The 13,123-nt window shown below is 35.3% G+C and overlaps 1 protein-coding gene across 21 annotated transcripts in view; it reads left to right on the top strand.

Moving 5' to 3' along the window:
• Window positions 1–13,123, top strand: part of USP47 (ubiquitin specific peptidase 47) — a 109,578-nt gene that overhangs the window by 86,612 nt on the left and 9,843 nt on the right. For 16 of the 21 annotated variants that reach the window (XR_014069715.1, XM_081545236.1, XM_081545230.1 and 13 more), the window contains 4 exons: window positions 2,972–3,179; window positions 4,679–4,794; window positions 6,741–6,860; window positions 8,549–9,326. Coding sequence is in view for 19 of the 21 variants with exons in the window: in XM_081545236.1 (XP_081401362.1) it covers window positions 2,972–3,179; window positions 4,679–4,794; window positions 6,741–6,860; window positions 8,549–9,326 (1,222 nt within the window). In the remaining 2 variants the exon portion in view is untranslated. The remainder of the gene's footprint in view (window positions 1–2,971; window positions 3,180–4,678; window positions 4,795–6,740; window positions 6,861–8,548; window positions 9,327–13,123) is intronic. The other 5 variants (XR_014069714.1, XM_081545239.1, XM_081545234.1 and 2 more) reach the window with 1 other exon arrangement.

The raw sequence follows: 13,123 nt of genomic DNA, 5'->3' as shown, positions 1-13,123 counted from the left end.
TAGTTCCATTTGCTATACAGTAGGTTCTCATATTCCATCAGTTTTTAATGTAGGGGAAAAAAAATCTTGTCTTAAAAATAGAAAGTAAAAGCTCACAAAGGTAAAGAGTTAAACAGAAGAGAGAAATTGATCTTACATAAGAAAGGTAAAACTCTATTTGTGGGATGTGAGTGAGTGAAGAGTAGAGGGCAGTGGAGACAAACCAAGGTTTATGCACTTCCTTTTAAGTCATAATCACAAACCTTAGATGAGTATTAAATACTTCTAAACAGTCCTACCCTGTGTTGCTGGGAGGTTCATGCTGTACTGTGCTTGGTTGCTCAGTTGTGGCTGACTCTTTGTGACGCCAAGGACTGTAGCCCATCAGGCTCCTCTGTTTATGCGGATTCTCCAGGCAAGAATACTGGAGTGGGTTGCCATGCCTTCCTCCAGGGCATCTTCCCAACCCAGGGATTGAATCCAGGTCTCCCACATTGCAGGCAGATTCTTTACCATCTGAGCCACCCGTAAGCACAAACCTTGGATGAGTATTAAATACCTCTAAGCAGTTGTACTCTGTTTCTCTGAGAGATTCAGTTCCCACTTAAGTGATGTTGAATAGAGTGTATGCCATCTACAAGTGACATGGAATAGAGGGAAAATTTTTGATAGAAATTCCTATCCCTGATTTGTTGGTGTTCTGTAGGCTTAGATTGCAGGGGATGGTTCAGAGAAGAGTGGGGTAGCACTTGTGAGACAGGAATGGCTTTGTGGTAGCTCAGCAAGGCATGCCTTCCTCCTGTACTTAGGAAGATCACTACTAGATACATGAATTACCAGTTTTTCTCCAGATTGGATTAAGATAACAAAAGATGCATGTTCTAGTCGGTTATTTTCCTCTTATGTTTCCAGGTTAGTAGTTATAAAGCAATAGCTTACAATGCATTAATTTTAAGTGCATTTAAAGTTTAGAAGAATAGCAAGGAGAGATAAGAAAGCCTTCCTCAGCGATCAGTGCAGAGAAATAGAGGAAAACAACAGAATGGGAAAGACGAGAGATCTCTTTAAGAAAATTAGAGATACCAAGGGAACATTTCGTTCAAAGATGGGCTCGATAAAGGACAGAAATGGTATGGACCTAACAGAAGCAGAAGATATTAAGAAGAGGTGGCAAGAATACACAGAAGAACTGTACAAAAAAGATCTTCATGACCCATATAATCACAATGGTGTTATCACCCACCTAGAGCCAGACATCCTAGAACGTGAAGTCAAGTGGGCCTTAGAAAGCATCACTACGAACAAAGCTAGTGGAGGTGATGGAATTCCAGTTGAGCTATTTCAAATCCTGAAAGAAGATGCTGTGAAAGTGCTGCCCTCAATATGCCAGCAAAGTTGGAAAATTCAGCAGTGGCCACAGGACTGGAAAAGGTCAGTTTTCATTCCAACCCCAAAGAAAGGCAATGCCAAAGAATGCTCAAACTACCGCACAATTGCACTCATCTCACATGCTAGTAAAGTAATGCTCAAAATTCTCCAAGCCAGGCTCCAGCAATACATGAACTGTGAACTTCCAGATGTTCAAGCTGGTTTTAGAAAAGGCAGAGGAACCAGAGATCAATTGCCAACATCCACTGGATCATCGAAAAAGCAAGAGAGTTCCAGAAAAACATCTATTTCTGCTTTATTGACTATGCCAAAGCCTTTGACCGTGTGGATCACAATAAACTGTGGGAAATTCTGAAACAGTTGGGAATACCAGACCACCTGACCTGCCTCTTGAGAAACCTGTATGCAGGTCAGGAAGCAACAGTTAGAACTGGACATGGAACAACAGACTGGTTCCAAATAGGAAAAGGAGTACGTCAAGGCTGTATATTGTCACCCTGCTTATTTAACTTATATGCAGAGTATATCATGAGAAACACTGGGCTGGAAGAAGCACAAGCTGGAATCAAAGATTGCCGGGAGAAATATCAGTAACCTCAGATATGCAGAGTGGCAGAAAGTGAAGAAGAACTAAAAAGCCTCTTAGTGAAAGTGAGAGAAGAGAGTGAAAAAGTTGACTTAAAGCTCAACATTCAGAAAACTAAGATCATGGCATCTGGTCCCATCACTTCATGGGAAATAGATGGGGAAACAGTAGAAACAGTGTCAGACTTTATTTTTGGGGGCTCCAAAATCACTGCAGTTGGTGATTGCAGCCACAAAATTAAAAGACGCTTACTCCTTGGAAGGAAAGTTATGACCAACATAGATAGCATATTAAAAAGCAGAGACATTACTTTGCCAACAAAGGTCCTTCTAGTCAAGGCTATGGTTTTTCCAGTAGTCATGTATGAATGTGAGAGCTGGACTATGAAGAAAGCTGAGTGCTGAAGAATTGATGCTTTTGAACTGTGGTGTTGGAGAAGACTCTTGAGAGTCCCTTGGATTGCAAGGAGATCCAACCAGTCCATCCTAAAAGAGATCAATCCTGGGTGTTCATTGGAAGGACTGATGTTGAAGCTGAAACTCCAATACTTTTGCCACCTGATGCAAAGGGCTGACTCATTAGAAAAGACCGTGATGCTGGGAAGGATTGGGGGCAGGAGGAGAGGGGGACGTCAGAGGATGAGATGGCTGAATGGCATCACCGACTCAATGGACATGAGTTTGGGTAAACTCTGGGAGTTGGTGATGGACAGGGAGGCCTGGTGTGTTGCGATTCATGGGGTAGCAAAGAGTCGGACACGACTCAGCGACTGAACTGAAAGTTTAGAATGTTAACTTCTTAAGTCTTTAAAATATGTTAGTACGTAGGTTGCATAATTTGAGGGATAATGAAATATGGTTATTTTAAAGTACCATTTAAGTCATGCCTTTGAGCCTTGATGCAAATCTTAAATATATATGGATTTTATTGTTTTTTAGGACCTCTTGTTAGTACAGTTCATATCACATTAAAATATATATATTTTTTTCTTTTTCCTTGGGTGTTGTATTCTTTTAGATGATGGATTTAGAAGAGTTAATACCCATGGATTGCTGTCGTCTTGTTAAATATGATGAGTTTCATGATTATCTTGAACGATCATATGAAGGAGAAGAAGATACTCCAATGGGTCTTTTACTAGGTGGAGTCAAGTCAACATATATGTTTGATCTGCTGTTGGAGACAAGAAGACCTGATCAAGTTTTCCAGTCTTATAAACCTGGAGGTAAGCATTTTTATGGTATTTTGAATTGTAAAGGACTTAACATTTTCATAAGAAAGTTTTCTGTTTATAGAAATTATTTTTAAATTTTTTACATGTTCTCAGAATGTATAATAATTTTGATAGGTTTTGAAGTAGTGAGCAACAAACCTAGAATTAAATTCTAGACTACTTTCAAAAAACTATACACAAAATTTAAAAAACAAATAACAAAGCAAAAAACAAAATAAAAGTCTTCAGTAGGATTTTTCTTCTCCAGTGCTAAATCATCCTCCCTTCCTACCTCTGCCTCTGCCCCTGCCCCTGCCTCTCTTCTTTTTATAGAGAAGACCACGGCCCAAAAAAGAATATTCTCATAAAATCTCTGAAGTAGAGTCTTTCAGGGTCTCCTTGGAGACATGGTTCCACAACTCTTTCAAATTCTGTTCTTCTGTGGATTTTCCACACCCTCCTTTTTTTGAAGCCTCCTTTTTCCAAAGTAGATTAAGTATGGTATTCTTTCAAGAGCTTCTTCAGTCAGACTCTGCTCTATCCACAAAGAGTCCCTTTGGAGCATTTTCTTTCAGATTATTTTTGAACTAGACTGTAGAAATTATGATAAAAGTATAACATTGGTCAGCAAAATAACTCACTTTTTAAAAAGAGAACTCTAAATGTTGTTGTGTATTATGACACTTATAATCTCCTTTATTGTTTAATAATCAACACTTTAGAATAATATTCAAATTTAGATTAGCTACATGGGGGGAAATGGAAGATTGACATGTACTACATACAAGAGATTAAAACAGTTAAAGCTAGAGAATATCTACTAAATCTAGTGGTTGAAGATCATTTATTTTTCTGGTGACTGAAAGTTGTTATATATGATCTGAAAACAGGAGAGGAGAAGATGGCATTAAGTTATAACATGAAAACTTTTAAGTCAGAAAACAAACATGTAAACCAAAAGCTTTTCTGTTTAATTTTCCATAGGATATAGAGAATATTATTTTGAGAAGAAGTCTTTGATTATGAACTAGGTCTTGAATTGTTTAGTGAAGGTTGTAAAAAGCAAGTAGGGCTGCTATGTCCCCTTTAGTATTTGTTTTCTCTAGTTATTTTACGTTAGTGTTGTGGTTTTGCTCTGTATTTTAGAACTTTGGATATGTATTTTTACTGTGCTTGAAAAAATTGACAGGGGTGTTATTAATATTTTATAAGGAAACAAAGCATGTATTTTTAAAAATCACATTTTGACTTTTGCCTTTTTTAAAGAGATCTATAAGAACCTTTTTATTAGCTTTATTTTTTAGTTCTTTATATATATTTGTAATGTGATAAATTGTGAAAGAAGTGTTAATTGTATTATGCATGTTAACTTATGCATCTACCGTCTTGACAATTAGAAAAACATTATCTTTGCTATCTATTAGAAACACATTTAGAATGCATTGCTAATGTGAAATGCCTTTTTAAAAAAGAACCTCCATTTGTGTTTCTGTGTTTTTCAAATGTGACAGAAGTAATGGTGAAAGTTCATGTTGTTGATCTAAAGGCAGAATCTGTAGCTGCTCCTATCACTGTTCGAGCTTACTTAAGTCAAACAGTTACAGAGTTCAAACAGCTTATTTCAAAGGTAAGTTTTAAAATTGGTCATTGAATATTTTTAAATGCCTGCTATGTACAAAGCACTATGTGATAGTTACAAGATGTAGGAACCGATATTTACCTCAAGAAGCCAATGTATGTATAGCTTGGAGACGACTATAATTGGGAGAGAAGGATGCTTCATATGGAAGAAACAGACTGACCTAAATGTGAAGATAAGAAGTGTGGAGCAAGTGCACGTAGCAATGACATGTGTGTTTGGCTGGATCATTGTAAAGTACATGCCTAGAAACACAGGTTCACTTTATCTCATGGCAGGTTTTTAAATGTAAACAGAAAAGTCTAGACTCTGTTTAGTGTAAGCAGTAGGAAGTAGGTTGGTTGGTTGGTTGTTTTTCTAAGTACAGCAGTGTTATGATATGAGAACTATGCTGTAGTGTGGTAATTCTGGCAATTCCAGACTAGCGTTCCCAATGGACTGAGGGAGGAGTCAGGAACATATTAATAGATAGGTTGTTGAAATAATTTAGGTGAAGACATATGACCAGAAATGAAAAAAGTGGAAATTGTAAGAATGCATCTATGAATAGAATTGGCAGCACTTGAAATTGCTAAGTATTAGAACAAGGCAGGAGCACAGAAGACCTAAAGAGTTTCATGTTGGGGTAACCAGAAAGATGGTGATAAATGAATAGAAGTAGAAGAGTAAGCTGCTGTCGGTCACATTATGTGACTTAATAGTAAGAATTTTTGGACTGGAAAAACATGATGATGAAACATTCAGATTTCCTTGGATAGAAAAACTTTTTAACTCCAGAGAAATGGTTATAATCCTTTCAGGAGTCTTGTACTCTATAGAACATTGAGCACACAAATATAGGCAAAATTAACCCCACTTAAGATCCTTTGATGTGGTGGAAATTGTTCATAAATCACAAGTCAAAAAACTTCCAGTTTCCAGTCATTTCTAGTTATTCATTTTATGGTAGTATTGTCTTTTATCTCATCTGGAATTTTCTAATGCCTATTTTAACAGGGTTGTTGTGAACATGAGTAAAATAAATAAATGCTATTTTTGTGAAAAAGAAATGTAAAGTATTATATAGAAGTTAGTTATTAATTATTACTATGTTAAAAAATTACTTCTAACAATTTTGGCACAGTAATAATCAGAGGAAACAAATCATATTTTGAAGTCATAGTTTATGATTAACTGCTCTGTTTTATAGTTTAATCTAGAATACGAGCACTTAGGTAGAATACAAAAGAAACACATGTGTTTTCTTCCCTGAAGAAGCTTATAATTTTGTTGGGGAAAAATATGTCTGTAAAGTATAAAGACAGTCAGAAAACAGGATGCCAAGAAATTTAGTGTTTATAACTAGGATGCCTCAGAATTAGTCATCATTAACTAAACAAATGAGGTTTTGTAAAATGTAAATTATTTTTATTTGCTCATTTCATGAGAAATGTCTTAAGTCACACCAAAAATTAAGGACATGGAATTTTAGAAGAACTTTAAAATTTACCTACTAATTTAATCTCATTTTACACAGAAAAAAAATTGATTTGGTAGAAGTATTAACACAATACAGAAGACCTGATCAAAAGTCAAGAAGTTAAGTGGTTTGACTTCAGTTCTTAAAGTCAGTTATTCAGTTTCTTTGGAATCAAGTCACCTCATTTACTTCATGAGTTTGGGAGAAATAGAACTTGTATTAATTGTTACCTTTAAAATAGTTTCAGAGCATACATTTATAAGTGATATTCTGTTCTCCTAATTTACAGCCTAATTAGTACATAGGACTAATAATGTTTTTTTTAATTTGTAAATCTCTAGTAAGATTATTTTTCTCTTTATTTTCTTTCTGTTATTTTTAAGAAGAACTCAGCAATGTCTAATTTTCCCATATTTCCAAGTCAAGCAGAATTATTTTGAAAAAGTACTTTTTAATTTTATCACTTTCATTTTAGGCCATCCATTTACCTGCTGAAACAATGAGAATAGTGCTGGAACGCTGCTACAATGATTTGCGCCTTCTCACTATGCCCAGTAAATCCCTGAAAGCTGAAGGGTTTTTTAGAAGTAACAAGGTATGTCTTTTATTTTTCCATTACTATTTTCTATACTACTATTCACCATTTGTCTGAAATTTACCTTTTAAATTCTCACATCCTTCCAGTAATTGCCTGTCTTTATAGTCAGGTCTTTGTCTTCTAAGTCAATCTTGCTGGTTCTCCTTGTTGCCTTGTTCATGTGCCACCCCTGCATGTAGTGTTTTCCCCCGTCTCCCTGCATTTATTTTTCAAGCCCCCGATTAGTCCTGCCTCTGGTGGAACCTTGATGATTAGTTCTGGTCACAATGATTATGTCCTCTGAATTTTGTTCATTCTTGAGCTTCTCCCATAAAGCAGTACTTCATGGTGAAAGTCTGAAGCATGCCTAGTATACAGAAAATTCTTTTCTTGGGTTCACCCCATGTTATTCCCTTTGCCTACTCATTTATCTCTAGAAGGAAAGAGAAAGTTCGTATTGGTCTTTTTGTTTCCTCTCTTGATATCATTATGTTTCCATCATATCATTTTTTATGTGTTTTTATTCCTAATGCTATTGGTTTACTCTGGATAAACTGTAGCAAAGTTTCCTCGATTACCATCTTTTATTTATCACCATTTCCAATCTCTTTCATCTTAGGAAAGATTGATCTTTTATCACATTTAGCCCTTTTTTTAATATTGTTTTAATAATTTTGATGTGTAATTTTTATTCACCTCTAGTTTCTCCCAGTACTTCTGTGTGGTGTTTGTATATAATATTAAAATCTCTAATCTACCCTAATACTGTTTTAGGGTAAGGAGTGGGAAGGATCTAACTTAATTTTTTTCCTTAAATGGTTAGCTTATAGCCCTCATCTATAACATTTATTGAATAACATTTATACAAAATTCAAAATGTTATTCATAATTGCCTGATTTATATATATGCATTTCACTTTTTAAAATTTTATTATAGAAAGTTTCAAACATATGCAGAAGTGCAGAAAATAGTGTAATGAACCCTTATGTACTTATCACCCAGCTTCTATAATTATTAAGTCTTGATTCATGTATATTTAACTATAACTACTTCCCCCAGATTATTTCAGAAACATCCCCAGCATCATATTTCATCTATAAGCAATATGAGTATATATTTCTAAAAGATGAGAACTCTTTTAAAAACATAACCACAATTACATTATTACACCTAAAAAATTAACAGAAATGCCTTAATATTAACCAATATCTATTCAGTGTTCAGATTTCCCTGATTATCTTAAAAAAAAATTTTCAGTAAAATTTGCTCAAATCAGAATCTGAATAAAGTCCATAATATCTCTTGTTTATTTTAGTCTAAAGCTTTCCCTTCATGTTTGTTTCCTTGCAGTTTATTTGCTATAGAATCAAGTCATTTGTCCATAAGATTTTTTATAGAACTTGGATTTTGGTATTGCATTCCCAAGATGTTTTTATGAATGTTCCAATAAGCAAGAGATTTGGCAGACACACAAACACACGTGTGCTCCATCTATCTTAGCACAGTTTATGGCCAGTTACAAAGAGATATGAACATAGTTTATTTTAGTCTCCAAAAATAATATATATGTCCTTTAGAAACATTATCATCTCAAATTTTATAATCTATTGTGCACTGTCTTATATTGATGTGATGTTATGCTTACAGTGAATGAAATTGTCCCCAAAATTAATAGTGTAATGTAACTCTTTAACTTACTGTGTAGGTGTTTGTTGAAAGTTCTGAGACTTTGGATTACCAGATGGCCTTTACAGACTCTCATTTATGGAAACTCCTGGATCGGCATGAAAATACAATCAGATTATTTGTTTTGCTACCTGAGCAATCTCCAGGATCTTATTCCAAAAGGACAGCATGCCAGAAAGCTGGAGGTGACTCTGGGAATGTGGATGATGACTGTGAAAGAGTCAAAGGACCTGCAGGGAGCCTAAAGTCTGTGGAAGCTATTCTAGAAGAAAGCACTGAAAAACTCAAAAGCTTGTCACTGCAACAGCAGCAGGAGGGTGATAATGGGGACAGCAGCAAGAGTACCGAGACAAGTGACTTTGAAAACATTGAATCGCCTCTCAATGAGAGGGACTCCTCAGCCTCAGTGGATAATAGAGAACTTGAACAGCATATGCAGACTTCTGATCCTGAAAATTTTCAATCTGAAGAGCGATCAGATTCAGATGTGAATAATGACAGGAGTACAAGTTCAGTGGACAGTGATATTCTTAGCTCAAGTCATAGCAGTGATACTTTGTGCAATGCAGATAATGCTCAGATCCCTTTGGCTAATGGACTTGACTCTCACAGCATCACAAGTAGTAGAAGAACTAAAGCGAATGAAGGGAAGAAGGAGACATGGGATACAGCAGAAGAAGACTCTGGAACGGACAGTGAATATGATGAGAGTGGCAAGAGTAGGGGAGAGATACAGTACATGTATTTCAAAGCAGAGCCCTATGCTGCAGATGAAGGTTCTGGGGAAGGACATAAATGTATGTACTTTAAAGAAAAAGGCTGCTTCTTAAAACAGCCTCAATTCTTTTTTATCAGTTCATTTAAATTTTTAGTTGAGAAGAATCAGCTAAGAGAGATACTTTGTCCTAAGATTACCTGTAGCATCCTGGATTATAAGATTATCCTCTCTCTCCTTTGCTTTCATTTTTGATGCAGTTGTAGTGAGCAGTGTTCTTAGACCTGTGATGGAATAATGTCCAGAGTCTGGTGAGATGATTTTAAAAAAGAAAAATTAAGAATATTTTTAAAAGAAAGAAGTATAATAACAGTACAAAATTTAAAAAAGGAAAAGAAATAGTTTAAAGAGCAAGTAATATATAAAAAACGGCCAGGCACTTTAGAAAATTTTATATTCAGTGCCTAGAAAAATTTTTAATTTGTACATTCCTTCCATTTCCTCCATCACCTATTCCAGGGTGCACCATTCCTATACCCCCTAAAAAGTACATAACTAACTGGGAAAGTCAGAGAAAGAAAACGGACCTTTTCCCCCACATTTCTTTGAAGGAAGCCTCAGGCAAGGTATAAACTAGAAATTCTGAATTGTATAATCTCAGAATGGAAGTGACCTGTCAGTTTGGGCACTTGGACAAACAACAACAAGAACATAACATTGTATGAGACTTTAATAAAAGAATTTATAAAATATCAAACTAAAACCAGCCAGAGAATTAGCAGGACAACCAGGTTCAAGACACGAAATATTTCTTCAAATATAAAAGGGAAATAGCTGAAAACCTAAATACTTTGCATTAGTCTGAAAGGCAAATATTAATATTACCCCTTATATTTTTATATTTTAGTTTTCAGAACACTTATTTATTCTCACTTGAAGCTTCTCTGAGATTAATAAAATAGACATGGATATCCTCTGATGAGAAAGCTGAAACTCATAGAGGGTGAATACCTTTCCCCAAAATACATATATGGCTAGTAAGTAGTGGGACCATTACTAAAGGTTAAAGCTCTAGTATGAATGCACTTGCTCCTGTTACTTTGTAAGAGAGTCCCATTCTTCATCTCTCCTTTTGTATGCCTCCACAACTATTATTGCCTGAATATAAGCTGTAAACAGGCCCTATGTATTTGTTAGAAGTAGGGATGATTAAAGTGCAGCATTATGCTTCATCTCATGGGGAGAAGGTACACAAAAACCCACTATATTAGTTAAATGCTATGATGCTTATAGTCTCAAAATTGGATCTTCTAAAAGGAAATGATAGAAATTATGAAATCAGTAGTAAAAATACAAAAGTTTGTGTTTTTAAGTAGGTCCAAAAACAGCGTAATTATTTGACATCCATACCTATATCGTACAGAAAGTCAAGTGGGAAAATGTGGATTGGTAGATTAAAATGGAGACAGAGAAACTCTATTATAGTAATACTTTATTTAAATTTTCATGGTGTTTTTTTTTTTCTTACAGCTCTCATTAACATTTTATTTAGTTCTCAGCAGCTGTGTGAAATTGATATTGTTAAACATATCTCAGAGATGAAGAAACTGGCTCATACAGGTTAAATAATTTGCCTGAGGTCACACAGTTAGTAGGTCACACTGCTGGGATCGGATTCAAGTATTCCAGTTGCAAGCCTAGTGCTCATTTCTCCACCTTCTCTCTGCTACCACTGTTACTTTCCTCACATCATAGTAAAGGAAAGATAGCTAGTACCTACACTGCTTTCTTATCATTCTCAACCCTTCAAAAGCATTGCAGGAATTAAAAATAGCTTCTTTTTGGAAAAAGGTTAGAAATTTCTTTCAAGGAGTTTGTTTTTGAATGATGTGCTGGAAATTTGACTGCATTCAACTGTAGGAAGGATTCCATAGGGATATTTAGAATTATAGTTTGAAGCGTCTTATTTCCATCTTAAAACAGTTAATGGAATCTTTGCAAAGGAGCCTGCTGACCATTTTAACCTTTTTAGAAATTCATTGTGGGCTAATTTACTAGCATTCATGGAAATGGTAAAACATATGATGAAGAGAAGTCATTTTCTACGAATTATTTAAGTGTTCATAAGCTATACAGAAGGTTTGTTTGAGAGGAAAAGGTGAAAACCCTGCAAAGTGTCTTTCCATGTTTAACAAACTGGCTTAGGGGAAAGGGAATGGGGATGATAGCCAGCAGCCAAGTGTTTCAGGAATCGGTACTACCACTGCTTCGTCACAGTTCCACAGGGATCTGAAAGTAGGTGCTTGGGAAATGTGGATGACAAGTAACAATACAAATTCTTTAGAATGATGAAATGACAAGATAGAATGGGTAAACAGAGAATTTGATACCTGAAGAGTGGTATGCCCTGCACTGTATAGGCAATTCATTTAGATAATAACCAAATAACACTTAAAATGATGGTCTTGAAGCAATTAGTTATAATCCAGGAATTGTTTCAGGGAGTACTTATAGACCTCTTTGAAAATACTGTCCCAGTGTGATCTAGTTGTAATCTGCAGGCAGTAGGGTATAAATAGGAAGACCAGAGTAATAAAAATGATCATGTATTTGCACTGAAACTTCTTTGTACAATTTTGGTTGCCACCTCTTTCAAGAAATACATAAAAGAATTAAAAAGGAAAGCTTTTGAGAGCACTTTAAAGTTGCAGCTGTGAAGAGACTGAACTCTTCTGTATGAAGGCATAGATAGGAAAATCGATATGATGGTGTTCTGTAAAACCACTGAATAATTATAGCTTGTCAATTAAGCTGACACTTTGTCAGTGCTGTGTTAAGCATTTTTACATGTATTGACCCAAAAACACATTATGAGATACAAAGATTGTTATCTTTGTTTTATAATAGAGATCACTAAAGTTCAAAGAAGTTTAGTCGAAGTCACAAATCTAATATGTGAAGGGGAACAAGAACTTCATTCCAGCCAAGCCATCTAACTCCAGAACACTTGGTCCTAATCACCATATTGGACTAGATCAATAACCAACGAACATTCATGTCTTCCTGTGATACAGCCTTACTAGGAGTTACGAGAGAAACAAAAATGGCAGTTATAGCTTTTATTTGAGTAAAGCCTTAGAATGTACTACATTTATTGAACAACAGTCAATGAGACTGGGTAATAATCCCATGAGAAAACTAAGGCTCAGAGATTGGATAAGTACCTACAATCATTTATCAGACCAAACTGGCAAAACTGAAATCCAGCCATAGGCTGCTCGTTTCTAATCAAGAAGATTTTTCATTACACCCTTCTCAAGAAATTTAACCCCTCTCTGGTTAATAAATAGAGGGTTGTTTGCCAAAAGCTAGATTGTTACTATGTAGGGATATTCCTTAAAACTTAGAAACAGAAGTTTTAAACAAAGTAAAAGATACACTGCCTCAATAGGTATATACAGTAAATAAAGTTCATCACTGTATGTTTTCTACTAATTCATACTTCTCACATTTTCTCTAGTGAACCAGTATTTTATAACCTGGAAAATAGTAAATAGACATTATTTGAAAAATCCATTTAGAAAAATTCATCAATCCTAGTTGGGATGACTTGAAAATGGAAACCAAGAGTATATAAAGGTTTCATCCTTGACCTTTCATGTAAATTTCACAGAAAACTTGTGGTCTGCCCTATAGAGAGCCTTAGGGCTGCAGAGAGACCATGAGCCTGAGACTCGGGCAGCTTTTGCATTCGGCACTGTCTTATTATAAGAGAAAGAGATAGCTCGTGATGTTTTTGCTCTTTAATAGAATTTGAAGATCAGAGTAAGAAATATATTCCAGAAGTATTGTCATGAGTATATTCCAAAAGTATCATCA

This window comes from Giraffa tippelskirchi, chromosome 11, assembly GCF_054371585.1.
Source record: "Giraffa tippelskirchi isolate mGirTip1 chromosome 11, T2T-mGirTip1v1.2.pri, whole genome shotgun sequence".
NCBI classification, from domain to species: domain Eukaryota; kingdom Metazoa; phylum Chordata; class Mammalia; order Artiodactyla; family Giraffidae; genus Giraffa; species Giraffa tippelskirchi.
Note: the sequence above shows the minus strand (reverse complement) of the source record. Positions and strands in the feature narration are given on the sequence as shown.